The following is a 27839-nucleotide window of genomic DNA, read 5'->3' as shown; positions in this document are numbered from 1 at the left end:
TTCACCAATGCAGCACATATCAAAATGCTTTAGTCACAGCTTTATTGAAATTGTAATTGAGGCAAGGCTGAAGGAAATGTGGGTGAAGCTGGCTCCCCAAAACAGCAATGACCAGATAAAGTTTCAGTGATATGACTGTGGGATCAATATTGACCAAGATATCAGCAAACTCTTGCAGTGAGCGAAGTGGAGAACAGGAACCCCACAGGGCATTAGCATGTATCACCACCTCTCTATATTACAACTTCACTGGTTATATGGGGGTTTAAAAGATCCTAGAGCCATTTAATTTATTCTGATATAGGTTGGGGAAAAAGCTTTGGCCAAATCACTGGGGAGAACTGTGCTGTTTTTTCATGGGATCTTTTACAGCCAAGGTAAGGGAGACAGTCCCAGTTAAATGTTCCAATGTTTCATTGGCTGTATGCTCACTGAATAAATATCTGCCCATGTCAAAAATTTGAGATGACTGCCTACAGGAAACACTGCTGATCACAAATCCTAAAGCACCACCTTCTGGAGACTGCCTCAAACTGCAGCAGTCCCTTGTAACGTTCACTGTGGCTTTATCACTGCCACTCACGTTTGCACTTCCAGTCCTGCAGCAAACCACCATAAAAAACCTAGTTTTTGATTGGTTGGAAACTCAATGAACCCCAGGGGATGTTCTTTTAGTGTTCTTTTAATGTGTTAGAGGCTTCATTAGAACATGTTTTTATCTCAGTTCAGCTCATCAAGACACACACTCTGTACCAAAGTCAGCAACTACTCTGGTTATCTGTAGCAGGAGTTTCAGGAGATAAATCAGTTCTTGTCAATTTCCTCAACCCCCAACACATTTGAAACCCACCAACTCAATGTCACCAGCAATTCTATTACATGCCAATTTTTCACCCACATTGCAACAAACCCAGATTAAAGATTTTTTTTTTAATTTAGCATTTTAAAAATACATGGTATTTGGTTTCAAAGAATCTTGGGAATTTCAGATGAATATCAATCCTCATGCTTCAATAAAAGTCATTCTCCAAATGAGACAATAAGTTATCTTTTCACAAATACTGGGAAACAATTTTAAAAACACCAAAATTTACAGCTATTGTGAGCAGAAGTCTGATTACCCAATGCATAAACCCGGAGGAGAACAACAGTGCTGGAAGTGTTTGAGGTAGCCAGTGCTTTTGCATCCAATCTTTACCCCCTCAATCCAAGCCCAAAAATTTAATTAAAGTTCAGCAGGTACCATCCCAATACCATTGTCAGAATAAATTGCTCACCGCTGCAAGGGAAGCTGGGCTTCCAACAGGACCCAGAACTGCCAACCCCAACATCCACTGTAGGACACTGTGCCAGAAGCTCTCCCTCAACCACCATGCCAATTGGGGAGGAGGGTGATCCAGGCTGTTGCAATAGGACTTGGGTCCAATTTTCTCATAAGTCCCAACTCTCAGCCCACCAAGGCTTGGTTGGGATGGATAAAAGAGGGCAACAATGGATGGGATCATAAAACTGTGGCCTCAGCTGTCAATAGAAAATAGACTGGAAAACCTTGGGAACCTTTGAAAAATGACTTGAGAGAGTCAATGGAAAGAGAAGAGTTTTATATCTGAAAATAAGAATGTCAGTGGCTTTTATTGTCTGATCAGATTGGGATGAGGGGGTCTCAATCTCAGTGGCCAAAGAACAGATAAATTGAAGAGAAAGAAAGAGAACAAGAGGTCAAGAAAGTGAGGAGCAGCAACTCACAGGCACAATGGACATTCAACACCATACAGAATAGCAGAAATTTTCCTTTAGCTTCCACCTGCTCTGCCTGTGAATGGGGGAACTTGCAAAAACACTGAAACCTTTTCAAATTGTGTGCATTTCACTATCTGGTATCTTCATATTGTCAGAGTCAATAAAAACTTTGAAACGTTCAAAGCTCCCACCAACCCTCCTATGCCATACCTTGCATCAATAGCAAGAATTTGTGAAGCAGGCAGAGAATTCACTCTTTCTCCTCAGTAATTGGCAGCAAAAACCCAACCTGCCAAATACCTCACCCTGGGCCTGACAAAACAAAAGACTTAAAGCATACATTTTGCTTCAACGTCTTCCCTCTGGGTGGACATGGAGTGAGGGAACCTCTCCAACAAGCCCAGTGGCACCCATTGCAGTCACCCATCCACTGCCCAGCATGGAACAGACAGAGGTGTAGACCCAACCTATATGGGTGTAGACCATATGCTTTCTACAAGGCACTCACACCCCACATTGGCCACTATTGAAGATGGGTCAAATCCTCTGCACACCGTGAATTAAGGGTCCTTGCTGCCCCCTCTACTCAATGTTCAACTCGTGCCCCTACCAGTACCTCTTCTCTACCATTTTCTGCCTTTTAATTCTCACCACTCCAAAAATTCCTCTTCCACTCCTCCCCATTACCTCACATCATACCCCTCTCTACCCAATGCAACACTTTGTCCTCACTCCTCCACCTCTCTTCTCCCTCACATGCTCCCCTACTCACCTCTATTCCATTCCTCCTTCACTCTCCCCTCCTCTTTCATGTTTCCACCACTTCTCACACTTTTCATCCCCCTGCTCCACTTCTACCACCACTTCATCCTCAAACCCCTCACTTCTCCTCCTTCCAGACTCAGTCATGCTCTCAAACTAACAACCAACTCACAGGGGTCAGAGATCAAGTGTTAATTAAGTGTCACCGTAGATTGAAAGGCCTTTCTTACAAGTCCCTACGCAAGAACACACTGCCCATTCCTGCGTGTATGTATAGCAGGTCAAGCACAAAGTAGTCTACCAATCTCGTTACATATAATCCCTCCCACACCCTGCCCTCATGCAACAACTCCTCTGCAAATATCAACTTTCTTAGGTGTTGCAAATAAAGCCCTAATTCTAACTTCCCTGGTTAGAGACAGGTTTTATTAAAACTGATATCCCGATCCATCGAGTACTGCAATGCACTGCCTAGGTGCTCAGGAGTTGCCAACAAGTTTGCAGTGCCCCAGAATTCAGTCACTGGTTGGGTTCAAAGGTCTGTTGGGATTTGAAATCAGTGCTCTTCCATGCCTGTATATTATCCATAACTCAGCTTGCATTTTAAAATTGCCCTCTTAAATTTTGAGGTTGGCTGGGGAAATGAGAGGTCCTGTGAAAGGTGCCAGGGTAAGACCTAAAACATTGGTGGACTCACACACTGAGTATTACAGCATCCTAGTTCACCTCTTCCAAGTCTTTAGGAGCCACTCTTTCAAAGCTGTACCACATTTCTGCTAAAAGGGGTGCCCTCACAAAGAGGGCGACAAGGCCTGTTGCTGCTTCTTTGAAATGAAGCTCTTGAAGAATTCGTAGACCGACCACGAGATCGCAGTGGAGGGCATCTGGTAAATGACACGGGCTTGCACACCTTTGAAGTAGGCAGGGAGGCCGCCGATCTGGTAGACGGTCCGGAAGGCGTTGGCCATGCCTGAAAGGTGCCCATTGCTGGGCTTCCGAGTGCTCACCGCCAGGTTCTCCTGTGTGTTCAACAGCGTCTTGCACACGTCCAGGGGCGTGGTGGCGGCGGCAGCCACTGCTCCCGCCATGGCCCCCGACACCACATGAGTCGAGGGGTTGTACTGCCTCATGGGGTTCAGCCACTCCTGCATGATCTCATAGGTTATGAAGTGGATAGCCTGGAAGGGCACGTTCATGGTCAGCTGCGTGGTGTAGCTACGGTAAAAGGCACTGCTCCCTTCCACCCGGCGGACGATCCGTATGCAGTCCCACACGCCCTTGTAGGGAGACTTGAACATCTGCATCCGTTGCTTGATGGCTGCGGAAGCAGGGAAAGTGGGAGAACAGGGGGTTAACACAGCCTCCATTCAATGGCGGCAACTGTCAAACAGAAATGCAACACTGGAAGAACTCAGCCAGTCAAGCAGCATCCGTGGAAAGAAATCAGTTAAAGCTTCACGTCACTGTTGACAGGTTTGGAGAGGTGGGAAAGAGGACCTTTGATTCAGATTCCAGCATCTGCAGTTTTATTCACTTTCCACTACTGTTGAATTCACTGCCACTTCCCTCCCAAGTATGCCCTACTTAAAGAGACTGCCGATGCTGGTAACTGGAGCAACAATCTGCTGGAGAAACACAAGGGTCCAACAGCATCTGTAGTGGGGAAAGGAATCGTCAACATTTCAGAATCCTGAGGCAGGATTTTGACCCAAAATGTCGATAATACCTCCCCCCCACCATCCCACCCCCCCCCGCCCCACGGCTGCTTGACCCTCTGTCCCTCCAGCAGATTGTTTTATGCCTGCTTTGTGGTTCTCCTCATCCCTGAGAGGGGATCTCTGTCAGTCTCTTTCACTCTACCTCCAAGCTCTGCTTTTCAAACTCTAACCCGTCCACTCTTCCCCCAGTTCAGAGGAAGGGTCCCTGACCCAAAACATTAATTGGTTTCTCTCGTCACATGTGCTGCTTGACTGGCTGAGTTCTTCCAGCCTTTCCTGTTTTTATTTCATATTCCAGCATCTGCAGGTTTATTTGCTTTGCACAATTCCCACCTTTGCCCAATAGGTGCTGGCTGCCTCCTCCCACACCAGAGGTGCTCAGGTGCAACTTGACCTCCATGGTCTCTGGTGTGAGAGCATGTGGGAATGATCCTAACCAAGTTCTGGAGACCTGCCAGAAGGCTGCTCCTTGTTTGATAATGTTCCCATGAAACTTCTTTCTACACTATACGAGCTGCACAAATGGACATGGTTGCTCCCAAGAGATGGCCTATTGTCAATGGGTGCACGTTCCCCAGCCGACATCACTTCAGGAGCAAGTAGTATGGCAGGAGAGGGATTTTACAAACCCTGCAAAACCAAATTACCCGAAGGCAACACCTCCCAGGCTGAGATGAGCTTGCGGAACCCAGACAGTAAAACTCCTGGGATGCACAGTACAATGTAGCAAGCAGACCTTGCATTTAGCTGCACGACCAACTTGAGGGCTGGGTGTGGGAGACAGGACACTGCGCTCACACTGAACAGTCAATTCACTATAGTCGGCAAAACCTCAGGAGTTGGTGCCAATGTGGGATGCATTGGGAAGTGGAATGTGAAGCGATCCCAATCCCAGCTTCACTCAGGAGCCTTTACCTTCTGCAGGCGTCATCACGGCATCGTGCAGCAGTGTCGCTGTGCTTCCTGCAATACCTGCAGAAGAAAAGGGAAACGTCAGCAAGTCTGGGCCTCTGTCGCCAAAGACCCTTGGGATTTCAACACAACCCAACTCACTGAGCACCTTCAGCAAGCGAGTTACACCATAACAAAAGGTCGGATGCCTCACTCCCATCAACTGAGAAATAGGCAATTTACAGGCAGCTCTGAACAGCAGATGCCTGCAGGCATGGCGCCACAAGGCAAGACTTCTTCAGAGCTTAAGCAGCCAGCCCTGGCGTCAAGGAGAGACGCACAATGGGAAGTGGGAAAACAAGAGGAAAGATGCTCCACATACACAGGGCTCCAAACAATATATGGCAGAGCAAATGCTTGGAGCTGGGACTCCATTACCCATCAACTTGCTGATTCAGGAGGTGAGAGAGGGGGGGCATGCAATGGAGGTGAGGGGGACAGACAGAGGAGGGATCAAGATAGAGACACAGCAAGACAAATAATCAGTGGGTACAGAGGGGAAGCCTTTTGTGACCACAGGACATTGCAAACATTTCACAGTCAATGATGTGCCTTGAGGTGCAGTCAATGCGATACAGAGGCACTGATGGGACCAAGGTGAGAGTGTGGAACCAGTGAAAGGACTTTGGTCTGACTGTGCCACACTGAAGATCTCTCTTAACATCAGTTCTCTTGTAGTGGGGCAAAACATGAAAAGGCAGGAGTGTTCACTGGTATCCTTTGACTTCAATATGATAGAATCACTTGGGCAATACGTTAGATTATGTACAACAGGTTAGAACAGTTGCTACCTGTACTACATATTTAACAATAAGAAGCAAACCACTGCCCAGCACAAAGCTAGAATACAGCAGAGATTATCTCACCCATCCAACTTTGTCCATACGATCAGAGATGCATCTCAGTTCACTCAATAAAATTTCATCAGGTTAAAATCATTATATTCATCACCCCAGGCTGGGAAGTCCTCATAAGCCCAACATCATTTGTGAACCCAAGTAAAGCTTCCACATTATAGCTGGACACGGGGAGCGATGGTGAGAATGCAAAGGTTCACCAGGTTGATTCCTGGGATAAGGGATTGTCCAGTGAGGTTAGACTAGGCAATATTCTTCGGAGTTTAGAAGAATGAAATACAATCTCATTGAAGCGTCCAAAATTTTATAGGAGTCGATAGGTGAGATGTAGGGATGTCTCCCCTGGATGGAGTGTCTAGAACGAGGGGTCAGTCCCAAAATAAGGGATTAGCCATTCAGGTCTCAGCCGAGAAGTTGCTTCAACCAGAGGCTCGTGAACCTTTGGAATTCTGCCCCAGAGCTAAGGTGGCTTAGTTCAATACCAAGATTGATACATTTTGGGACAATAAAGGAATAGGAGGGATTTGTGGCAGGTATTTGGGGAACAGCAAGCTCACCACAACAGCTTCCCTGGGCAGAGAATTCCGGATTCACTACTCTCTGGGAAAACCAGTTTCTCCTCATCTGTGTCCTAAATTTATTCCCTCAAATCTTGAGGCTATGTCCCCTAGTTCTAGTCTCACCTACCAGTGGAAACAACCTTCCTGCCTGTCTTATCTATCCCTTTCATAGTTTTATGTTTCTATAAGATCCCCTCTCATTCTTCTGAATTCCAGTGAGTATAGTCCCAGGTGACTCAATCTCTCCTCATAGGCTAACCCCCTCATCTCCAGAATCAACCTGGTGGACTTCCTCTGCACCGCCTCCAAAGCCAGTATATCCTTCCTCAAGTCAGGAGACCAGAACTGCATACAGTACTCCAGGTGCCCCTGTACAGTTGCAGCATAACCTCCCCGCTCTTAAATTCAATCCCTCTAGCAAAGGCTGTTGATAACCTGTTGCACCCACAAACCTTTTGAGATTCATGCACAAGTACTCCCAAGTTCCTCTGCACAACAGCATGCTGCAACCTTTCACCATTTAATAATCTATCTTCTAGTTTTCCTTACAAAGTGGATGACCTCGTATTTACCAACACTGTACTCCATCTGCCAGACCCTTGCCCACTCAACCTATCTATATCTCTCTGCAGACTCTCCGCATCCGCTGCGCCATTTGCTTTTCCTCTCAATTTAGTGTCATCAGCAAACTTCAATACGCTATACTCGGTCCCCACTTCCAAACGTATATCCTGAAGTTTTGGGCCCAGCACCGACCTCTGCAGCACACTGCTCACCACTGATTGCCAACCAGAAAAGCATCCATTTATCCCAACTCTCTACCTTCTATTGGTTAACCAATCCTCTATCCATGCTATTACCTTACCCCCAAACCATGTATCCTTATCTTATGGATAAGTCTTTTATGCACCACCTTATCCAACACCTTCTGGAAATCCAAGTATACAAGATCCACCTGTTCCTCTATCCCCTGCGCTCATTATATCCTCAAAGAACTCCAGAGAGTTTGTCAAACAGGACTTGCCCTTCCTGAATCCATGCTGCGTCTGCCTGATGGAACCACTTCTATCCAGATGTCTTGCTATTTCTTCCTTAATGACAGCTTCAAGCATTTTCCCAACTACAGACGTTAAGCTAACTGGCCTATAGTTACCTGCCTTTTGCCTACATCCTTTTTTAAACAGTAGCATGATATTCAATGTCTTCCAAACCACCAGGACCTGCCCAGAGAATTCTGTAAATCATTACAAACACCTCTACTGGAACTTCTGCTATTTCTTTCAGTACCCTGGGATCATCCCATCAGGACCAGGGGACTTGTCTACATTTAGACCCACTAGTTTGCTCATCACTACCTCTTCAGTGACAGTGATTGTGTCAAGGTCCTCACCCCCCTCCCCCCAATCGCATCCATAACATCTCTCTTTGGCACCTTGGACGCATCCTCCACTGACAAAATAGTTGTTCAAGGCCTTGGCCATTTCAATAGTAATTCCCCCTTCTCACTTTCCAAGGGACCTATGTTCCTTAGATACCCTTTTCCACTTTAATTATAAAAACTTTGTCTTCACATTTTGTGATAGTTTACTTTCATAATCTATCTTCTCTTTCCTTATTGCTTGCTTAGTGGTTCTTTATTGCTTTTTAAAGTTTTCCCGATCTTCAGTTTCCCACTACTTTTGGCGACTTTGTATGCATGAGCTTTTAGTTTGATACCTTCTTTTATTTCCTTAGTTATTCAAGGCTGGGTCTCCCCACCCTTACTGTCCTTGCTTTTAACTGAAATATACTTTTGTTGAGCACTGAAAAATCTTTGAAAGTCTTCCACTGATCCTCAACTGTCCCACCATATAGCGTGTTTCCAGTCAACGCTAGCCAACTCCTCCCTCATCCCATTGAGGTCTCTCTTGTTTAGGCATAATACACTGGTTTTAGATTGAACTACTGCACCTTCCATTTGTATAGAAATTCAATCATACTATGATCATTCTTTCCAAGAGGATCCCCAACTACAAGATCGTTAATTTTACCTGTCTCATTGCACAGGACAAGATCCAAGATAGTATTTTTCCTTGTATGTTCACTAACATGCTGTTGAAGAAAGCTGTCATGGATACATTCTATGAAGTCCTCCTTAACACTGCCTTGACCCAACTTGATTCACCCGATGTAGACGTTAAAGTCTCCCTTGACAACTGCTGTTCCATTCTTACATGCATTAATTATTTCTTGGTTAATTGCCTGTGCCACTGTAATGTTATTATTCGGTGGCCTATAGACAACTCTCACCAGTGATTTTTTCCCTTTACTATCCCTAATCTCTACCCAGATGGACTCAACATTCTGCTCCCTAGATCTTATATCGCTTCTCACTATCACCCCAATCTCATTCTTAATTAAGAGTGCTACCCCACCTCACTTAGCCTCCTGCCTATCCTTCCGTATTACCTGATACCCTTGGATATTTCATTCCCACTCATCTCCACCCTGCAACCATGTTTTTGTAATGGCCACTAAATCATACCCCTTTGTACTGATTTGTGCCACAAATGTTATTATTTGGTCCATGGAGGGGGTTAGATAGTCTTAGGCGTGGTTTAAAGGTCAGCACAACATGGTGGGCAGAAGGTCCTGTATTGTGCTGTACTGTTCTATGGTTCTAAGTTCACTGACCTTGTTTCAAATGCTACAGGCATTCAGATAAAGTGCCCTTACACTCATTGCCCTTTTAGAATCTAGTAAACCCTTGAGTCCTTTGCATTCGAAGAATCCCTTTGTACTTTGTCTTAAAATTAAACCAAAGGCAAATGGAACACACTGGACTATTCAACCACCAACCTGTGGTCACTTCTATGACTCATGAAATAGGGCCCTCCTCCCTTCGCAAATACGTGATGCAAACTGGGACTCGAGTCCCAAACACCCTCCCAATGACCAGTTGCATCTTCTTATTTGGAATTATTTTCTTACCGAGTCAGGTAATGCATCACAACCTTTGATAATTTATGGAATACAAGAACACCATAACTCTAGGAGAAAACTATTTATTAATCCCATACACATGCTGCCCTCCCAGACTTTGTCAAGTTTTTCCCCTTAGTGCAACCTTGAAATAACAGGCTATGTAATACCGCAGTTTCAGATACATCTCCAATCTGAGCATTCATTCCCAGAACATTGACATTTATTACCGACCCATTTGCCACTTTGTAAAACGAACAGCTTTTAGGCCACTTGAGTGAAATTAGGATTCACACTGGCTGAGAATAAAAATCACATTTAGGCTGCAGTGAGCACACACAGGAAGATCCACTACCCTTTCAGAGATTAGTGAAGCAGAGTTTCAAGAAAACAAAACAGTCAATTACATGGAGAGAAATTTTAAAAATTAAATCCCCAAACTACCAAGGTGTTACTTGAACCTGAATGCCCACCAGACAACTTGCTCAGTAGGATATCCAGCATACCCTCCCTCATTCTGGTGCATGGGACCTTTCTATTGTAAAATAGATGCCTGCACTGCTGCACTTTACTGGCAACAATACAGTTTGGGATATTGATACTGCGAAAGGCACCATAAAATGTATTTGCTTGTTTTTTTTCTTACACCAATATGACAATTGTAACACAAAGATCCAAATAATGAATTACCACCAGGACAACAAAGAGCAAAGTTGACAGAAAACCCAAACATTCAATCAATATTTTGACCTACTGACAATATCCCAGTGCTTCTGTGCACTGTTAAACCCTCCAGCCACCCTAAAATGCAACAGGAAATTGGAAAATAAATTGGAAATAAAAAAGGTACAAAGCAAGAATTGTCTGAGGCAGTTGTGGGGCTGCACTCAAGGCTGCTGGCAGTGATCACAAAGACGTCTTCAGAGCAGCTTCAAACCACCCGACTCCCTCCAGTGAGTTTCTGGTTATGTGTTAAATCTTTGCTTGACAAAGCCTCACAAATGAGGGCTTACTGATCAGGCAGGAGATCCCTATTGCCATCTGAGGCAGCATCTCAGAAGGTGTGGCGTCTAATTCCCAGTCACACCTCAAAGGAGACAACTCCCACCTCCTAGGATAATCGTACAGCACAGGAGGCTACCCAACCCATCATGTGTAAACTTTGACTACAGGGGAAGCTAGTATACGGCAGGAAAGTTCAACTGAGGTCAACAGTCAGATGTCTTTACCTTATTGATTGGTAAAGCTGGCTAATGGTACATAGATCCTGCACATGTTACTGTATTAAACTAGTACCTTGTTAGAGCCATGAATAATGCTCCCCTGCTCTTTCAGACCCAATTCAAAAGATGGTTATCTTGATTACTTACCAGCTGTCTTGACCGGTAAACTGCCCTCAAAGTGAAGTCTAATGGGAAGATTTCTAATGGATGTCAATGGTCAATCCAATTAGTCTGTTATTATTGTTGGGTGACAGGACAGTGTTTTGTACCCCACCCCATTCAATTGGAACTAGTTCAGGAATGATCAGACTCATTAGATACTGCAACCTAGAGGTCACACACTTGGCTCTGGAGCAGAAACCTCAGAGCCCCTTTGAATGTGGCAAGTTCAAGAAATCCAGGCTTCACTTAATGCCCAGATAAAGAAATTGGAACACAGTGCCTTTAAAAGAGAGACGAGGTTTAGTCATTTGTCCCACTCAAAGAAACAATTCAGTAAAAGAGCTGACATCACTACCCAACAGACAAGCATGCAACAGACAACTATTTTAGAGAAGCTTACAGTCGCCGGCTGATTTAAGTACAAGAGCTGAGCCAGGATTGCAGCAGATTGTTAGAGAACAGAATTCACCGGACTTAATTGTCAAATACCGTTTGCTAAGTGACTATTGCCACCGTGATTGATGGCGTCACTTAAAGTCCTTTTCATTTTCTCATAGCAGGCAAAGTACAAAGCGTGGGCAGGGCCCGCACCGACCACCATCGCATTCAGTCCTCGCAAAGGCCTCCAGATGCCTTCCGTGTGGATTATCCTCAGAAGACCATCAAATACATTCCTGTACTGTGCCTTGGGATCAGGCTGTAAACTCTGCATGCGTGTCTGCGTAGGGAGAAAACAAAAAAGGTGAGATGAGAAGGTGTCTTGGGGCAGTTCGTCTCTGCTGACAGTCTCTCCAACCTGTGAACTGTACCAGCTCAAAGGACAAGAGTAACAGCAGTGGATGCACAACTGCAGTTTCCTCTCCACGCCACACACCATCCTGACTGGGAAATACATCACCATTCCTTTATCACCGAATCCAAAAACTAGCCATCAACACCACAGGAGTCCCTTGAATAAACTACCTTGATTTGCCACCATTCCTTTATCACCGAAACCATACCCAAGAACTATCCATCACCATAACAGGAGTCCCTTGAACGGACTACACTGATTCCTAGCCACGCTCAGGGGTAATTACAGATGAACAATCATTGTTAGCACTGCCAACGCCATCCACATTCAAAAAGACATGCGTCTTCAACTGCCTCAAGACATCCCAAAGTGATTTCCAGCCAACTGGACACTTTTTATTGTGCTCCAGGAAGCACATCAGCAATCTTGTGCAAAGCAAGCTTCCATCAACTGACCAACTGATTTTTTTCGTACAGATGTGAAATACTGGGGGGAGAACTCCTCTTAAAAACACTCAAGGCCGAAAGTCCCAATGCTGTTTTACAGCTTGGTAAGATACCCCAACAGTAACAATGATTGAGATGTTACACAAATGCAACTGGTGATTATTGCTTGGGTGGTAGAGTAAGTTAGCGCTACCCAGTAGAGAATCTAGAGACATGGAATTGTAACCCAATCCTTGTAGGCTCAAGATTTCCAGCACAAATTCCTACAGTAATAACACACAAGATGCTGGAGGAACTCAATGGGTCAGGCAGCATCTATGGAGGGAAATAGACAGCAGACGTTTCAGGTCGAGACGCTTCATTGCTCCAGATTCTAGCACCTGCAGTATCTTGTGCTCAACTATCTTACAGCATCACTCTTGTGCTCTGATAACACTCAGAGGAACAATGGCATGGCAGATGGTAAGTAGAGAACATTTACCAAGTAGATCTCTTGTGGTAGGACAAGACCTACCATGGAGCAGACAAAATTCAGATGCTTCCAAAATGAGCAACAATCTACGTGTTTTGCTGGTGGCTGATCCTCTATTTGAGTATCCACAAAGACACACAATTACATGAGGGGCTATCAGTTAAAACTGAAAGTGTGTGGTAATTTCTTCTGGCAGAGGGTGGGGAATCTCTGGAATTAGCTACACACAGAGGATGTAGAGGCAAGATCATTGGAGATATTTAGAGGTCGATAAACTTTTGAAAGATCGAGGAATTAAGGGCTACGGGAACTGGCACAGACGAGGTGGTGAGGCCTAGGGCCGATCCATTATGATCATACTGAACAGCAGGGCAGGCTTGAGGGGTCAGGTGGTCTACTCCAACTCCTATTACCTGTTTCCAGTCTGTCTGAGGGGGAGTGGAGTAAACTGGAGTGTTCCATCCCCTAGAACAACAAACTGCAGCTAGGTAGGCAATACCCTCATGTCTGCCAGATTGTTGCAGGTTCAAATCCCACTCCAGCGACTTGAAACTAATTTAGGTTGACAAATCCAGGCTAGTGGAATGGGAGGATAGGTGGCAGGTTAAACAATGCTGAAGAATGCAACGTGTTATATTTTGGTAGGAAAAGGAGAACGGACAGTACAAACTAGAAGGCACTTTGTTGAAAGGGCAAAAGGTCAGGGTGATCTGGTGGTAAATGCCCATAGTTTGTTGTATGCGGCAGTACATACAAGTTATTCCAAAGATATACAGGATCCTAGGGTTTCATTTAGGACAGAGTACAAGTGCATTCAGATCATGATGATCCTTTCATGAAGGATTGGTAATTGGTAACTCATTTATTATCACATATACCGAGATACAGTGAAAAGCTTTTGTTTGCATGCCATCCATACATATCCTTTCACGACAAGTACATCAAGGTAGTACAAAGGGATGCAGAATATAGCGTTACAGAGAAAGTGCAGCACGGATAGACAATAAGGTCCAAGGGCTATGACAAGGTAGATTGTGAGGTTTAAGAGTTCACCTTTCCTCAAGAAGTCCATTTAAGAATCTTTACCAAGTATAGAGTTCAGTTCTGGACAGTACACTTTAGGAAAGTTGTGAAGGCTTTGGAGAGAGAGTGCGAAGAGATTTACCAAAACAATTTCAGAATGGAGGTTCTGTAGTTATGTGGATAGACCAAAGAAGCTAGTGTTTTCTCCATAGAACAAAGGAGGCTGCAGGATCTACTGAGGGGTATTTAAAATTAAAGATTTAGACAGTAGACTAAGAGATATTGCTTCTAACAGTGGAAAGGTCAAGAACTAGGGGTCAATAAACATGACAATGATCATCAACAGAACCAAAAGCAAAGGGAGGAAAAATCATTCTACACAGCGAGTAGTCTGGATCTGGAACCACTGTCAGTAGAGGCAGATTTAATTGTAGCATTCAAAATAGAGCTGGACAAGTATGCAAGGGGAAGATATTTACAGAGTCACTGGAAAGGGGGAGAGGAGTGTGACTCGAAGTGCCCTTGCATAGAATTGGGAGAGCTCACCTGCTGTAACCATTCTGTACATTACCGAAGGATGGTTGCACGTGCAGAATGCAATCTGAAACAAAGCCCCTTGAACGAATGTGAAAGATTCCATCCCACTGTTTTAAGGTGTGAGGAAATTCTCCCCCCTGCTCTGGCTAATATTTAATCCTCAATCAACATTACAAAAACAATCTCGCTGCTCATTATCACATTGCTGTTCATGGGACCTTGCTGAAGCCAAATTGGCCATCACCTCTCCTAACTACAGAATTGAGTACAAACCAGTTGTTTGGCTGCAAAGTGCTTTGAGACAACCTGAAGTTTCAAAACATGCCACCCAAGTTTCTCTTTTATAAATCCTTTACCTATACCCATCTATGAAAAATGGTCAACTAGTTTTAACGATGCCCCTGTCCACAGCAGCTGATTTGCTACACTGATGTGATATTGTCTGCTGAATTCCTGCATTCACTCATCCATAGTTATCAGGTCCTCAACAGATGGTCAGCCCCTATTAGACAAGGAGAAAGGGAGAATTGAGCAAAGACACTTAACATCTTCACTGACATCATCTTCACATGCCAGTGTTCTCATGTTCAGACCTGATGGACCCACAGAGAGATGCACTTGCTGACAAGTGTATTCATGCATTTGTTGCATGCATATTGCCTAATCTAGTGATCCCAGAACACAGGTCAACCCCCCACAATCTACAGCACAGAATCAGGCCATTCAGCCCAAACAGTTGGGACTGGCATTTAGGATTCACATAATCCTCCTTCCAATCTTTAACTCACCTACAATATACCCCTCTAATCTGAACCCCTTCAAGTGGTCATCCAGTCTCTCCTTAAATACATCCCCTATCCACCTCAGCCCCACCAAGGCAAGTTCTACCTTCACACCACCATGTAAAGGTGGTACCATAACTCTGCCTCAATTCCTGGTTTCTTACACTGGGGACTATTTGATAGTTGAGGCCTCTAACCTTGCTCTTCCCTCAGTGTCTCTACCCTACCAAAATGTTTCACAACTTTGAACACTTTGATTCAGTCACCTCGCTGCCTTCTCTTATCAAGAGAGAAGAGAATGTATTCACAGTATTCATGACTTGAATGCAATTCAGACTGTAGGGGGCAGGGCAAGCAGATGAGGTTGATTCATTCAACAATAAAATAGATAAGAACAGAATACTAGAGAAACAAAAGGACTGCAGATGCTGGAATCTAGATGAAAACACAAGATGCTGGAGGAACTCAGCAGGCCAGGCAACATCTGTGGAGAAAAGCAGACAGTCAACGTTTCAGGTCAGCACGGTCTTGTTGTATTTTTTCTTCAAAATAGCACAGTAGCATATCTGTGTGGGTTTTCTCCGGGTGCTCCGGTTTCCTCCCACTTTGCAAAGACGTACAGGTAGGTTAATTTGGGTTTAAAATGGGCAGCGCAGACTCGTTGGGCTGGAAGGGCCTGTTACCACGCTGTAAATAAAATTTAAAGTTTTAAATTTTAAAAAAAGAATTTTTTTGAAGGATATTCTGGGATAGTAAACCACAAATCAGAGAGAAGACATATGATAACTCTCAGAGAAAGTCACTCTGAACTGCAGGCTCACAAACTCTCCAGCATGAGTTGTTGGGGGGGGGGGGGGGGGGGGGGGGGGGGGGGGGGTGGGTAGGGTGGCCAGATGGTAGTTTCTCTAAACTCGTCTGGATCTGTTACAGAGCATTTGGAAGGGATAGACTGATGACTCAGCAACTTCATGCACATTACATCATGTGACTGCCAGGATAGTCAGACTTTTTGCCCTTCGTGATCTTGCAACTTCCATGCTCTTTAAGCCCTGTAAATCTAATTGACAGTGAACTAAAAACCAAATACTTCACTCTGGATTTTAGTCCTATTTTCATAGACGATTGCAATAGCACCAACCCCCTCTTGCCACTGAGACTGGTGGCAGGCCCAGAACTGTTGTTTTACATCTGCCCTTAAGGCTGATTACTTGGGCATCCCACTGATGTACATTTTAGTCATTGCAGTCTCATTGGGTATCCAGTATAACCACCTTGGGCAATTCATCACCCAGGGTTAATAGATCCTATCAATCGTAACAGCATTCCAACAGTAGTGTTGAGTGACTGCACTCTACACTTTTTGTTCCACTGGCCAGCCTCCCATCTTCCACACTCCATAAACTCTGCATATCCAGAATTCTACTGCTTGCATCCTAATTCACAGTGAGCCCCCTCCACCTGCCTCCCCCATCCTGAACTGGCTCCTGGTTGAGCAACACATGAAAATTCTCACCTCCCCTAAACTTGTTGCTCCAGCTCTATTCTTCAGTCCAAGATTTCCTGGCTCCTCCATATCAGGCCCATTTTATTATTTTAAGATCATTCTACCACTGGCAATCTTGCCTTCAACTGCCTTAGCTCCAGAATTCCATCTTCATCTCTCCACCTCTTGTTCCTCATCAGGACTTTTGCCCAGGTATTTGGCCGTTTGCCCCTAAAGTTTACTCGTGTGGCAGTGTGACAAATCTTCTGGGTAATGCTCCTATCAAATGCATCTGGTGTAAAAAGAACATGAAATATGCATGGAAGATCCTGATGTTGCTGTTGACGAAACACAACAATCACCTTTCAAACTTAATAATGACCATCTGTGAATGAGACCAGGTCTCCATCAGAAGTGTTAATACAGCAATCACTGGAAGTTTTAAACAAATCATTAGGCTGCAAGTTTACAGAACACCTATTCAGAGAAAAAAAAACTTTCCTTCAAGTGCCAAAATGTCTCAAAATTTCTGATTTACTATTGAGCTAACTGCCTTCACTGGGTTTTGGATGGGAAAGTAGTAGAGGATACAATTGGCTTTAACATGAACTCTGAACCTGGAACTATTAAGAGTTATAAACTTCGTCGGTTTTCTGTGATTAACTGATGCAAACAAACATGTCAAACTACAACCCAGATATTCCCATCTCAGTCAGAAAATGCACAACAGCCTATGTGCAGAGTCTGGAGATGGAAATACCACAAGCAAACACAAACACAGACACTATGAGTTCTGCTCAATCATTCTCAAGGACACAGTGCCAACCATAATTTGGTTAACTAAGGGCACTGTCAAAACAAGCAGCAAGTGAACAACAAAGGCCCCGAGCTAAACTGTGCACACAAACTGGCTTTTCCCTAATCACATTAATTAGGGACATGTTTTCATGATGGAGGACATTCAGCCCAACTCAGAGCAATCCCATTCCTCCACTACTTTTACCTGCATATCTACTTTCCCCACATTTCTTACTGCACTCTACCACTCACCTACACCAGGGACAATCTACAATGGCCAATTAACCTACCACTTCCACATATTTGGAGACAATAGACCGCAAATGCTGAAATCTGGAGCAAAAAAACAAACTGCTGGAGGAACTTAACGGGTGGAGCAGCACCTGTGGGGGGGGGGGGGTTAAAAAAAGAGGAATGCAGAAGAAGTTCACCAGGATGTTGCCTGGATTAGAGAGCATTAGCTACAAGGAGAGTTTTTTCCCCTCTGTAGTCAGAAACTGAGGAGCAACTTGATAGAATGTCAAATGCTGATGCAGGGTCTCGACTCGAAACGTTAACAATTCCTCTCCCCCCACAGATGCTGCTCCACCCGCTGAACTCCTCCCGCAGTGTTTTTGTCTCCGACTATAGAGGGTGGAAGTGTTAAACACTAGAGGATATAGCTTTAAGGTGCGAGGGGGAAGTTTAAAGGCAGGGTTTTTTTTCCAGAAAGAAACAGAGTGGTAGGTGCCTGGAACGCATGGCCGGGGAATTGGTAGCAGGTATGCTAGCAACATTTGAGAGACATTACAAACAGTAACAGGCGGGGGATGGAGGGATACAGACTATTTGAAGGCAGATGGGATTAGTTTAAATTGGCATCATGGTCAGCACAGACATTGTGCGCCGAAGGGCCTGTTCCTGTGCTGTACTGTACCATTCATTTCAATTTCATTCCAAACCCTAGTTAGTTCATTGTTTATCTTGTCTCGTGTGGAGTAATACCACAAAGAATATTAAAGTGACCAACCATCAATCTGTCAAAATAATCTTAACAAAACACACAACCTTTGAAGTTGTATTTGCATGCAAACATGCTCTAATGTTTGTGGTTAGCTCTACAAACCAGCACAGGCATAATTGCTGAAGTGGTAACTTTTCATGCTGTTTTTAATTATGATGTGCTCAGCACGAGCAAGGACCAGACAGTGGGGGACAGAACATTTAAACAGTATCTTTCATTTGTTTCAGGGTTTTCCCCAAAGGCAAATGAAATTTTGAAGTGCAATCACACATAACACAAGAAATGTTGCAACCAACTTATGCATAGGAAGTTCCTACAACAGACAATCAAAAAATCTGTTTTACTGATGTCAGATGAGGGATAAATACTGGCCAGCACAACAAGCAGTCTTTCCTTATATCTGCATCATGATACCTTTCACACCTCCAGAAAACAGACAGGACTTCAGTAATAATATCTCATCCTCCAACAACAGAGCTTCTTACTCAAACTAGATTGTTATACACAAGTCTCTGGAATGAAAGAAACTCGCAACCTGCTGACTGAGGGGCAAAAGTACAACCCACTGAGCCTCAGCAGACACTGACTTGTTTTATGTCTGTTGTGCGCCTCTGCTTCTATGAATAAATCATTTAACAATCAGTTCCTTCATAGTCTTAGCCATGAAAAGCACAACTGAACTAGTTGACCAAAAGCACCTGACTGAACATCAGCTGCCCACACCCTCAATGAGCTACCTGCTGAAAGGGACCAGATTTGATGGAGTTGGAATATGAATAATAGTTACCTGTATACTACAGGTTTGTACAGGTACCCAGCTACAGTCAGAGACTGTCCCCATTTCAAGCCCAAATTAATTGCCAATGAAACTCAAAACTGCAGATAGGGGGAAAAGGAAAAAACTGAGCCAAAATGATATCAGCAGAAACTGACCCATCTGATAGAGAGAGAAAGGAGAGTTACCTAAAGTGGAGTACTGGTATTTAAAAATAGAGAATTCAAAAGAGTCTGAAATAAACAGAAAATGTTAGAAACACTCAGCAGGTCAGGTTCGCAGACCAGAAAAAAATAAACTGTTCCTCTTTCTGAAGATGCTGCCTGTGGAGATACATTCATGGTACTGGTTACTCTGTACTTTCCATTGTGTATTCCCTACTTTGTTTGTCCTTGTCAAGCTCAGGGCACTGTATGACACTGCCCTACAGCTTTCCCTCTCATTGTTATCCACGTAGACAATGATCTTTCAGTCATTTTATCACGTGGAATACGGAAGCATTCCAGATGTGTGACTCAGAGACAAATATAAATCCAATGAGTGCTTTCAGAATCAGAATTATCACTGACTTAGATGACATGAAATTGTGTTTTGTGGCAGCTGTACAGTGCAAAGACAAAGTTACTATGAATTACAAAAACAAATATTGCAAAAAAGGAATAACGAGCTAATGTTCATGGACCATTCAGAAATCTGATGGCAGAGGGAAAGAAGTGGTTCCTGAATTGTTGAGTGTGGGTCTTCAGGCTCCTGTACCTCCTCCCCAAAGGCAGTAACAAGAAGAGGGCATGTCCCAGATAGTGAGAGTGGGATGCATAGTGATGGATGCAGCCTTCTTAATGATGTCCTTGATGTAGGGAGGGTTGTGCCCGTGATGGAGCTGGCTCAGTCTACAACCCTCTGCATCCTCGTGACCCTGTGCATTAGTTACATCAAGCCTGGTATGGAGGCTCCAGTCATGATGTTCTCCATCGTATGTCTATAGAAATTTGTAAGAGTCTTTGGTGTATACTGAATCTCCTCAAACTCCTAACAAAGTAGAGCCGCTGGCATGCCTTCTTCGTGATTGCATCAATGTGTTGGGCCCAGGATAGATCCTCTGAAATGTTGATGCTCAGGAATTTGACTTCACCTTCCTGACGTCCATGATCCATTCCTTGGCCTTGCTGACACTGAGTGCCGGGTTGCTGTTGCGACACCACTCAACCAGCTGAGTTATCTCACTCCTGCATGCCTCCTCATCACCATTTTCATTGCAGTCAATTAAAGACATTTCGAATTAAGTTAGCTTCCTGTCACATTACTGATGCTATTAGATTGTTGCAATATTTGCTTTATCAATATGGATCAGGGAAGGAAATATGCCTCCACTATCAGTCTGGCCTATATGGCTACAAACACACAGCAATCTGGTTAATTCGTAACTTCACTCCAAAAAGACCCAGAAAGACATTCAGTGCAATTAGAGATGGATGGTAAACTCTGATCTGCCAGCGATGCCCACATCCATGAATGAATTAAAGAGCAGCACAGAAGTGCAGCCAGTGGAGCCACTGTCCTGCAGCACCAGAGACCAGGGATCAATCCTGACCACGGGTGCTGTGTGTGGAGTTTGCACATACTCACTATCACTGCAAGGCTTTCCTCAGGATGCTCTGGTTTCCTCCCACATCCCAAAGCCAAGTGGGGCTGGTAGATTAATTGGCCAGCGTAAATTGCCCATAGTGTATGGACGAGTGAGAGAACATAGGGAGAATTGATGAGAATGTGGGGAGTATAAAATAAGGATTATTTGGTATTGGTTTATTATTGTCACGTGCACAGTGAAAAACTTGTCTTGCATACCAATTGTACAGGTCAATTCATTACACAGTGCAGTTAAATTGGGTTAGTACAGAGCGCATTGATGTAGTATAAGTAAAAACAATAACAGTACAGAGTAAAGTGTCACATCTACAGAGAAAGTGCAGTGCAATAAGGTGCAAGGTCACAACAAGGTAGATCGTGAAGTCATAGTCCATCTCCCTTATACAATGAGATGGACTATGACTTCACAATCTAGGACTTCACGTCTACCTTGTTGTGACCTTGCACCTTATTGCACTTATAGTTAATCTTATATTTTTACACAGGATTAACGTAAATGGGTGGCTGATGGTCAGTGCAGACCAGAGAGATACAGCGTGGAAACAGGCCCTTCAGCCCAACGAGTCCGAGCCAAACATCAAACACCCGTTTACACTAATTCTACACACTAGGGGCAATTTACAGTGACCAATTAACCTACCAACTCACATCCTCGGGATGTGGGAGGAAGCCAGAGGAAACCCACGAGGTCACCGGAAAAACGCACAAGCTCCACGTGGACAGCACCCGAGGTCAGGATCAATTCCTGTCTCTGGAGGCGACAGCTCCACCAGCTGCACGACCGTGCCTTGGTGGGCCAAAGAGCCCGTTCCTATGCTGTACGAGTCCAGGACTCTGGAAAATATGGTCATCCCAGGAAAAGTACCAGTTTTTAACTCAACATTACCAGTCAGCTAAGCATTGGATGGGAGCCCAAGACATCACAATGGCTGGAACGCCCTACTCCCTGGAGCTTGAACAGAACCAAGACAGAAACAGCCCAGGTCGATTAAAAGGGAGATGAGACTATAGACACCGGAGTCTCCTCTACCTGATGGCTTACCCTGAACAACTTGTCTTTTGATTCCCCCCACCCCAAGTTCTGGGTTGATTAACGTTTGGGAAAACACAGGACAGATAGCAACCACTGTAGTCCAGGAGAGCTGTGGGCTCCTGACTGGGACCTAGACAAGCCACGTACCTGCCAACTCAGCACACAGAGCAGCCAACGATTGCTTATTCTTTGCTGATGTCATTTTGCAAAGAATTCTTAACTTTTTTCCCCTTAGTCACCAATGCAATGACCAAGGTGACACTAAACTGTAAAACGAGGAGCACGTCCTTAACAGAACTTAAGTCACAGCCCCAGACAGGTAGGTTCTTGTAATTACCTAAAAGACAAGTGATTTGCATAAGAATTTCTCCAGGGAAATCAGAGTACTTTCAATGCAGGAAGTTTAGCCAATCCTTATCTGCATACAACCCAACTTGCATTCATATACCGTCCCCTATGCAGATAAAAAATTTCAATCTGCTTGTAAGCAGTACTGGAAGAAGAAAACTCAAAGAACAAAATATATGGAGCACGAATCAAGTTTAAGGTGACACTTCTGTTTAACAGACAGGATTGTTTGCATATTCTATTCTATTCATGCAGAGAAAGGCTCCAGAGTAATCTGACATGGAACACCCATAATCCTGCCACTTACAATGGAACAAACCATTGATGCAGCAAAATGTCATCTCAATGCAAAATTATAGGTTGCCCAAGAGAGCAGCCCTCAAACTGATACACATACTACATACATTGGATGTACTCTTACCTCAACAAATAAACCACAGGGAAATGTGCCACAAAGAGAGATATCCCAGTGTTATTTCTATATGGAATGTATTCATACCCTAGGGCATAAACTGACCCTGCATTGTTTTATAAAGAATGCATACCTGCCCAAGTGCATAAACTACTGTTAATGATACATTTCACCCCAGGGACCAGTCCCAGTGCTGAAGAGACTGCAGATGCTGGAAATCTGAAGCAACACACAAAATGCTGGAGGAACTCAGGTCAGGCAGCATCTATGGAGGGAAATGGACAGTCAACGTTTCGGGCTAAGACCCTTCATAGCTGCTTCCTGACCTGCTCAAACATTTTGTGTGTTGCTGAAGAGAATGTACTCATTACTATGGCCCATAGGTAAGAGCAAGCAGTCAATTTAGATAGAATGCACTCCTAATGTACAAAGGTTCAATTTATCCCATAGAGAAGTACTCAATATAGAATGAGCTTTGGAGAGTATAATTTACAAAATAAAGGTGCGCCTCCTGAAAGAGGCATCCTACTGTCTTGCATAAAGTGCACACCCATCCAAGAATAAAAGTGCTTGTTACCTTACATGAATGCCTACTCTACCGTATAAAGCTACACATTATCTCAAACAGCAGTCCCAGCATTGTATGTAGCACACACTATGCCAAGATGTAACGGCGCAATTAATATATTGTTTCAAATGCCCCATCACACAATTATAGAGAATCCCCTTAATATGGCATGCTCACATTCTTCAATGCCACCTATGGTCCAAACATACAAGGGCCCACTCTGCTAAGAACCATGAACATAGGTGAACCCATCAAGGATGGAGAAGCAGACAGTGCCCACTGGAAGGAACACTTCAAAGAACTCCTCAACCACAACTCTAACCTTGAGGCAAGTGTCCTTGATACCACCATACAGCAAACTCTGTTCAGTCTTGCAACCACCCCTGATCAACAATAAGTGGAAAAGGCCACACGCTGAATTAAAAAACAGAGCTTGAGAGCAGACTGTATGCCTGCGCCTGCTAAAAGGTCTCGAACTTGGCAGAGAAGAACCTCAGCCACAAATTGACAACTTCAGCTCCCACTTCTGGAAGAGGAGAGCATGCCAAGTAATTTCAGACACATTATAATTGTGACCCTCTCCAAGAAAGAATATAATCTGAAATAATTTGACTGTGGTAGCTACAAACAGGATGGCAGGGTGGCACAGCTTGTAGAGGTGCTGCGTCACGGCACCAGGACCCAGGTTTCATCCTAACCTCGGGTGCTATTTGTGTGGAGTTTGCACGGTCTCCCGGTTAATGCATGGGTTTCCTCCTATAATCCTAAAAGTGTGCTGGTTGGTAGGTTAATTGGTCACTGTAAATTGCCCCTAGCTTCTAGCTGAGTGGTAGAATCTGAGGGGAAGTTGATAGAAATGCCAGGAGAGTAACAGGTTTAGTGTAGGATTGGTGTAAAAATAGGCATTGATGGTCACCACAGACTAGCCCATTTCCATGCAGTATCTCTGTGACTGACTCTAGGTCTCCTCAACTGCTTCCTCCCAGAGGCCCCCAAATCCCAGTGTGAATTCTATCCATTTAGTGGTGCAATGGATATGATCTTCAATGATCATAAACTTCAGAGAAATGCAGGGAACTGCATCAACCACCAAGGGTTTTTGCAACTTTACATTATCCCTGGACTCCACCAGCTGAGATGGACTGTGGTATCCTTTACAAATTTAGCTGCCTGCAGAAATTCATCCATATATTGCATCTGAATCTTCCTGCCACAAAATCAGTGATCTCAATCAACATGTCCACAACAAGCGAACCTCAGTGCAGACCAGCGTCAAGCGATGCTAGATCATCACTGAGACACTATCGATCTTTCTCGCCAAAATAGTGCACCATACCTCCAACAGGCTTCCTGCTGGAGTGGAGCTTATCTACAGAACAAAGGGGAAACAGTTCTATTTACATCATCCTCAATCCAGAACCAAAATCAGCCCCAACCTCAGTCACTAGCATTTACCAATATGCTCAGAGATTGGGCTCTGAAGTCACAGTCAACCCATTCAATGAAGCTCACAAGAGAATTCACAATGCTAAGGTCTTCCAGCAATCTACCCCTCCCGTACAATATCAATCTTCAACAATAAAGGTTCATTGAGACACCGAGAAACATGAAGCACTCCATCTCACGAGGCAACTCTCAATGCAAATAAACGCCACCCTTCTGAGGATGTACAATCTGTCCCAGCATGTAGCATGCATCCCTGCCAAGGCTTACAACTCAAACAAGAAGGCATCACTAGAGAACAGTATCTGGACCACAACATAGCACTCTTATTGAGGGATATAACAGGGATAGGGTACCTCAGAGTACTAGTCTGGTGTTGTATGCAGCATAGCATCCAGTCCCAAACTACCCCACAGATACCCACCTATCTGTGGAAGAGTCTGCAGTTCTGACATTGGCGTCTTTAGCCACTTCAGAACCCACAAAACCAGGCAGAAGCACATCTTCCTCAATAACTTGAAGAGTCCTCGAGTGCACCCTGCAGTTACAAAGCCTGCATGCTATCATTCAGTATGTACTAGCATCTCTCGGAATAAAGCTGTGGTAGAGCAGTTATAACACTACATTATAATGCTAGTGGCTACAGAAATAACAGGCAAATCCACTAATTAGAGCATTCCTAATGCCCCGGAGTACACAGCCATAGATTAGAGCAAATAGTGTCATCCCCTGAGAGATCCTGGATTAAAGAGTTACTTTTGAGCATTGCCAGGGTTACTCTCTCTCCGATTCTACAGTGCAACAGGTATAGATACAACAATTACACATCATATACACATGATGTGTAATTGTTGCATCTATCCCTCCAGTCCTGACTGCACAGCTACAGGTTGGTGTCTCACAGTGCTGCTGGGCCATAACCATTGACACTACTCAGTACCCAGTGCCTGCCGTCACTACTCAGTGACCTTGTCTGATGGTAGATGTGCAGTAGCCAATAGCACCCACCCTCGTAGCCCCAGCACCCACTGCCCCACCACCTACTCTCGTGACCCCAGAACCCACATCACCCACCACCCCTGCACCCACCAGCAAAGCACCCACCACCTCTGCACCCAACCTCACCACCCCTGCACACACCATCACCACTCCAGCACCCACCATACCTGCACATACCCACACTGCCCCAGCACCTACCATCCTTGCATGCACCCACACCCCCAATACTCACCCTCACCACCCCCGCACCCACCCTCGCCGCCCCAGCACCGACCACCCCTGCACCCACCCTCACCACCGATCATCCCTGCACCCACTCTCACCACCCACCACCCTTACACACACCCACGCTGCCCACCGACCCAGCACTCACCACCCCTGCACCCACCCTCACCACCCCACCAGTGCCCCGCGCTCAGAACCCATGGCGGGGGCCCGGTGCGAGCTGCCAGCGGCCGGCTCCGCACTCACCTTCACCGAGTCGATGGGGAACATGAGCGAGTGCTCCAGGATCCCGGCCACCGAGCCGGCCAGCATGTGCGCCTTGACCGAGGCGCTTTCGGGGAGCGACTCGTAGACGTCGCCGGACACGAGGTCGGGCGCGGCGGCCTGCACCTCAGCCCGGGGCTCCATCAGCAGGCGAGGGGGGCGGCCGAGACCGCACTCCGAGCCGACACAACCCACCTCCATGGACAGGGGCACCAGCCCGCTCCCGGCGCCCGGCTTATAGACCACGCCCCGCCCCCTGACGTACACCGGCGTCCCGGCGTGACAGACGTATCCACAATGACGACGTCAGCACAATGACTGACAGCCCTGAGTGCCAATCACTTCGCAGGGACTGCCAATCACGCGGGCAAAAGGAGGCGGGACGTTGTTCAACGTGTGGCGCGCCTGCCGTCCACTTGCACCAATGGGGCATTCAGAAATGAGCTCAGTATTGATTGGCCCGTTTGTCTGTCACTCAACGGCAATTTGCCGCAGGGTGGCCAATGACAGTAAGAACCCGCCCATCCTAGTGTGCGCAGCGCCCCGGACTTTCTGGACGACTTCGAATTGAGCCAAATAAACTTTCGGAGCCAAAATTGAACTAAATATAGCAAACAACTTTTGCAATCCAGCATTACCTTGTGCAAAATATGAATTTGCACTGTTAGTGAAACATCAGCCATCAGTTTCACTGGATTGGGATTTGTTTGCGGTGCGATTCAGCCGCGTCAATGTGAATTGTATTTTCTGGGGGGAAATTGTCACATTTCGTCAATCCAGCGTTTTAAAAAGTATTTGAATTAATCGCTGGAGGCGAGTGAGATTCAGTAACGTCTGTAATGCCTAAAGTCGAAAGGCGTCCCAAACGTTCGCAACATTTCCAGCTGTAAATGTCAGTCGAACCTTCGGGCGTAGTCGGCTCTGCACAAAACGGGCAGTGAGATAAACGGACGGTTTCATGCAACTGAACAGGTGGCTAACTGGGGCGGGGCCAGATAGGAATGGGCAAGTGTGTAAACCAGTTTAGGAGCGGTGATAACTGCAGCACGAAAATCATCTCAATGAGGCAATTAAGGGAGCCAAAATGTGCGTGTCCAGCTCTATGGATAATCCTTCCCTCTGCTCACCAAATCGCGCCGGCATCCGGTTTAATCATCTCACTCCTTGCATTCAAATTCCCCAAAGCTCTTCCTACTTCTGACATTCTCCAGGATTACAACCTCCTGAGAACGGAATGAACCTCCACCTCTTTACCCTCGGACACTCCTGATCTTATACTGCTCCGTTATTAGTGGCTGTATCAACTACGTAGCTCCTAAAGCTCTGAATTTCTTCCTAAACCCCTCTCTCTTAGTCAAGTGTTTATTGGCATATACACAAGTACGGGGAGGTACAGGTACAGAGAAAATCTTCCTTGCAGCGACATTACAGGCATATAGGTTCAGACAACATATAGAACATAAGTTGTACGTAAATTATACAAAACAAAGAATAAAAAGCTGCAAAGCAAGACACCTGCCAAAAAAGAACACAATCAGAGACATGCCCATGGTAGTGCAAGAGGTGGGCTGTAATGTTCCGTTGCTGGGGTAGGGTTAGGGTTGTGCAGGTCAGTTCAAGAACCTGATGGTTGTAGGAAAGTAGCTGTTCCTGAACCTGGTGGTGTGGGACTTCAGGCTTCTGTATCTCATGGTCAATAGTACCAGTGAGGGCATAGCCTGCATGGTAGGGGTCCTCGATGACATATACTGCCTTCTTGAAGTAGCACCTCAAGTAGATGCTCTCAATGATGGGGAGGGCTGTGCCTGTGATGGAAGGGCTGGGTTCACTACTTTTTACAGCCTCCTGCGTTCC

At 45.2% G+C, this 27839-nt stretch overlaps 1 protein-coding gene across 1 annotated transcript; it reads right to left on the bottom strand.

Moving 5' to 3' along the window:
- LOC127584415 (mitoferrin-1-like) lies at positions 1-26242 on the bottom strand. Its single transcript, XM_052041207.1, has 4 exons — positions 25968-26242; positions 11424-11652; positions 5136-5192; positions 1-3820 (listed from the first exon to the last, which is right to left on the bottom strand). Exons 1-4 carry the CDS (start codon positions 26184-26186, stop codon positions 3294-3296), a joined length of 1032 nt encoding a protein of 343 aa, XP_051897167.1. The 5' UTR covers positions 26187-26242; the 3' UTR covers positions 1-3293.
- Positions 26243-27839: the final 1597 nt, after the last annotated feature.

Source organism: Pristis pectinata, chromosome 29, assembly GCF_009764475.1.
Source record: "Pristis pectinata isolate sPriPec2 chromosome 29, sPriPec2.1.pri, whole genome shotgun sequence".
Classification (NCBI taxonomy): domain Eukaryota; kingdom Metazoa; phylum Chordata; class Chondrichthyes; order Rhinopristiformes; family Pristidae; genus Pristis; species Pristis pectinata.
The sequence above is the reverse complement of the archived record's forward strand: the minus strand, read 5'-3'. Positions and strand labels throughout refer to the sequence as shown.

What these genes read in the sequence shown, in the direction of transcription:
- LOC127584415 (XM_052041207.1), bottom strand. Translation starts at nt 26,186, where the DNA reads ATGGAGGTGGGTTGTGTCGGCTCGGAGTGCGGTCTCGGCCGCCCCCCT. An exon ending in CAATAGTCACTTAGCAAACG is followed by an intron (nt 5,193 to 11,423) that starts GTATTTGACAAT and finishes TTTCTTCTGCAG; the next exon opens with GTATTGCAGGAAGCACAGCG. An exon ending in CGTGATGACGCCTGCAGAAG is followed by an intron (nt 3,821 to 5,135) that starts GTAAAGGCTCCT and finishes CTGCTTCCGCAG; the next exon opens with CCATCAAGCAACGGATGCAG.